This window comes from Seriola lalandi, unplaced genomic scaffold, assembly GCF_002814215.2.
Source record: "Seriola lalandi dorsalis isolate HSWRI2012SDOR001 ecotype SW California unplaced genomic scaffold, Sedor1 jcf7180002054559, whole genome shotgun sequence".
Taxonomy (NCBI): Eukaryota; Metazoa; Chordata; class Actinopteri; order Carangiformes; family Carangidae; genus Seriola; species Seriola lalandi.
In genome coordinates, this window is record NW_019525112.1 from 2,035,675 (window position 1) to 2,037,695 (window position 2,021).

The following is a 2,021-nucleotide window of genomic DNA, read 5'->3' on the forward strand; positions in this document are numbered from 1 at the left end:
TTAGTGCATATATAGAGCCAGACACTGAATTAAGCGACACAAAGGTGTTCACTGGGGACCCCATGATAACACTGTCCACTAGTCTGTAAGTAATTTTGCCATTGTTGCCCAGATCCGCGTCGCTGGCCTCAACAGTGGTGATGTAAGCCCCCGGGGCGTTGTTTTCCACCACTGAAACTTCATAGACAGCCTTAGTGAAGTGAGGGGCGTTGTCATTCTCGTCGCTGAGTCTGATGGTGTACTGAGTGATCTTTCTCAACGGAGGTGACCCAAAATCCTCAGCCATGACCGTCAAGTTATACTCACTAATCCTCTCCCTGTCTAGGGCTGCTGCTGTAACTATCATGTAGCTGTCCTCGTACGCCTGACGGAGTTTGAAATGGTCGTGGCCGTACAATGTGCAGTGGACTTGGCTGTTAACACCCGAGTCTCTGTCCAAGGTGCTGATCAGCGCCACCAGACTGTCCTTGTCTGCCGCCTCGCTGATGTAGGCGATGCCTGTCGTGATGGAGGTCATCGGGGTGATACTGATTTCTGGGGCATTGTCATTAACGTCTGTGATATGAATTATGATTTTGCACACGGAGGGGGTCGGGTTAGGTCCCAGATCAGTCGCCTGCACGTCTAGCTCGTAGGTGCTTTTGTCCTCAAAATCCACCGGGCTCCTGAGCGTCAGGCGACCCGATTTATTATCCACTTGGAAAAGTTCTCGGATCTCATGAGAAACCTGTTTTCCGAACCCGTAGACGACCTCTCCATTTGAACCCTCATCTGCATCAACTGCGTTTAAGTCCAGGATGACAGTGCCAACTGGCGCGTCCTCTGGCAAACTGACTGAGAAACTATTCTGGTCAAAAACGGGACTATTGTCATTAAAGTCAGTCACTTTGATAGTTATCTTTGTTGACCCCGATCTGTATGGGTTCCCTCCGTCTGTGGCGACCAGCTCCACAGTGTATGATGACTGAGTCTCCCTGTCTAGCTCTTTCATTAGCACCAATTCCGCATATTTAACCCCATCCGCTCTCAGGAGCACATCAATGGTGAAATGACTGTTGACAGAAATCTGGTAGCTTTGGATGTAGTTTGACCCGACGTCCGCGTCCACAGCTGGGTCTAGAGGGATGCGGGACCCCGCTGCTGCATTCTCTGAGATATCCACTACGGATTCCTTGTTTGGAAACTCCGGAGAGTTGTCATTGATGTCCTTTACTTCCACCTCAACGTGAATCAATTTGTAGCGATCTTTGGAGAAATTTACCACGTCAAAAGTAATGAGACACTGTGGAGTGTGTCTGCAGATTCTTTCCCTGTCAATTCGTTCCCCGACAGTCAGTTCCCCGTCGCTTTCTCTCACCCTGATGAATGAATCATTGAATTGTTTCATCATCCTAAAATTGCTCTTGGAGGAATGAGACAGACTCAAGGACATGTCCTTGGCAAGGTTTCCGATGACTGTACCTGGTGCGTCCTCCTCACTGGTCTGGTATCGTATAGTATTTCCTTCGGATTGAGCCACTGAGGCAAATAAAAATTGATGGATTGAGCATATAAAAATCCACCGGTAGCAGTAAATTATAAATTTTTTGCCGCGCATCATCTTCGTAGTAATCTTTCCCTCGGCAGGCAGCCTCATTGTGCGTGCTGAACAGATGGGACCGGTTCACCTCTGGAGCGAGCTCTCCATGCAGCTCCCGCCTTTATGAACTGAAATGTGCTGAAAGTGAAAGTTACTTGTTCCTTGCGCGCAGCCAGTCAGATACGCTTGTTGCCTCGCCTTCAACACAGCTCAAAATTCTGCCGTGGCGGGGTTTATACAGCTCCTCATGCTAATGAGACCAAGTGTGACCAATCCCTCGCTTTAGAATTAAAAATACCCCCTTATGAAAAAAAATCTCTAAGACTGTTTTGAGAGTGCACACTGAAGAAAGTTGCAAAATAAAAAAAATAAAAAATGAAATAAAAAAGGAGGAGAGGGGGGCAGAAAGATATGGCACTGCTTGAAGATAGTCCCTGCACTG

General features: G+C 47.8%; 1 protein-coding gene across 1 annotated transcript in view; it reads right to left on the bottom strand.

Moving 5' to 3' along the window:
• Positions 1-1,757, bottom strand: part of LOC111662061 (protocadherin-8-like) — a 3,544-nt gene extending 1,787 nt beyond the window's left edge. The window contains exon 1 of the mRNA XM_023415806.2: positions 10-1,757. Coding sequence (XP_023271574.1) covers positions 10-1,636 — 1,627 coding nt within the window. The 5' untranslated portion in view covers positions 1,637-1,757. The remainder of the gene's footprint in view (positions 1-9) is intronic.
• Positions 1,758-2,021: the final 264 nt, after the last annotated feature.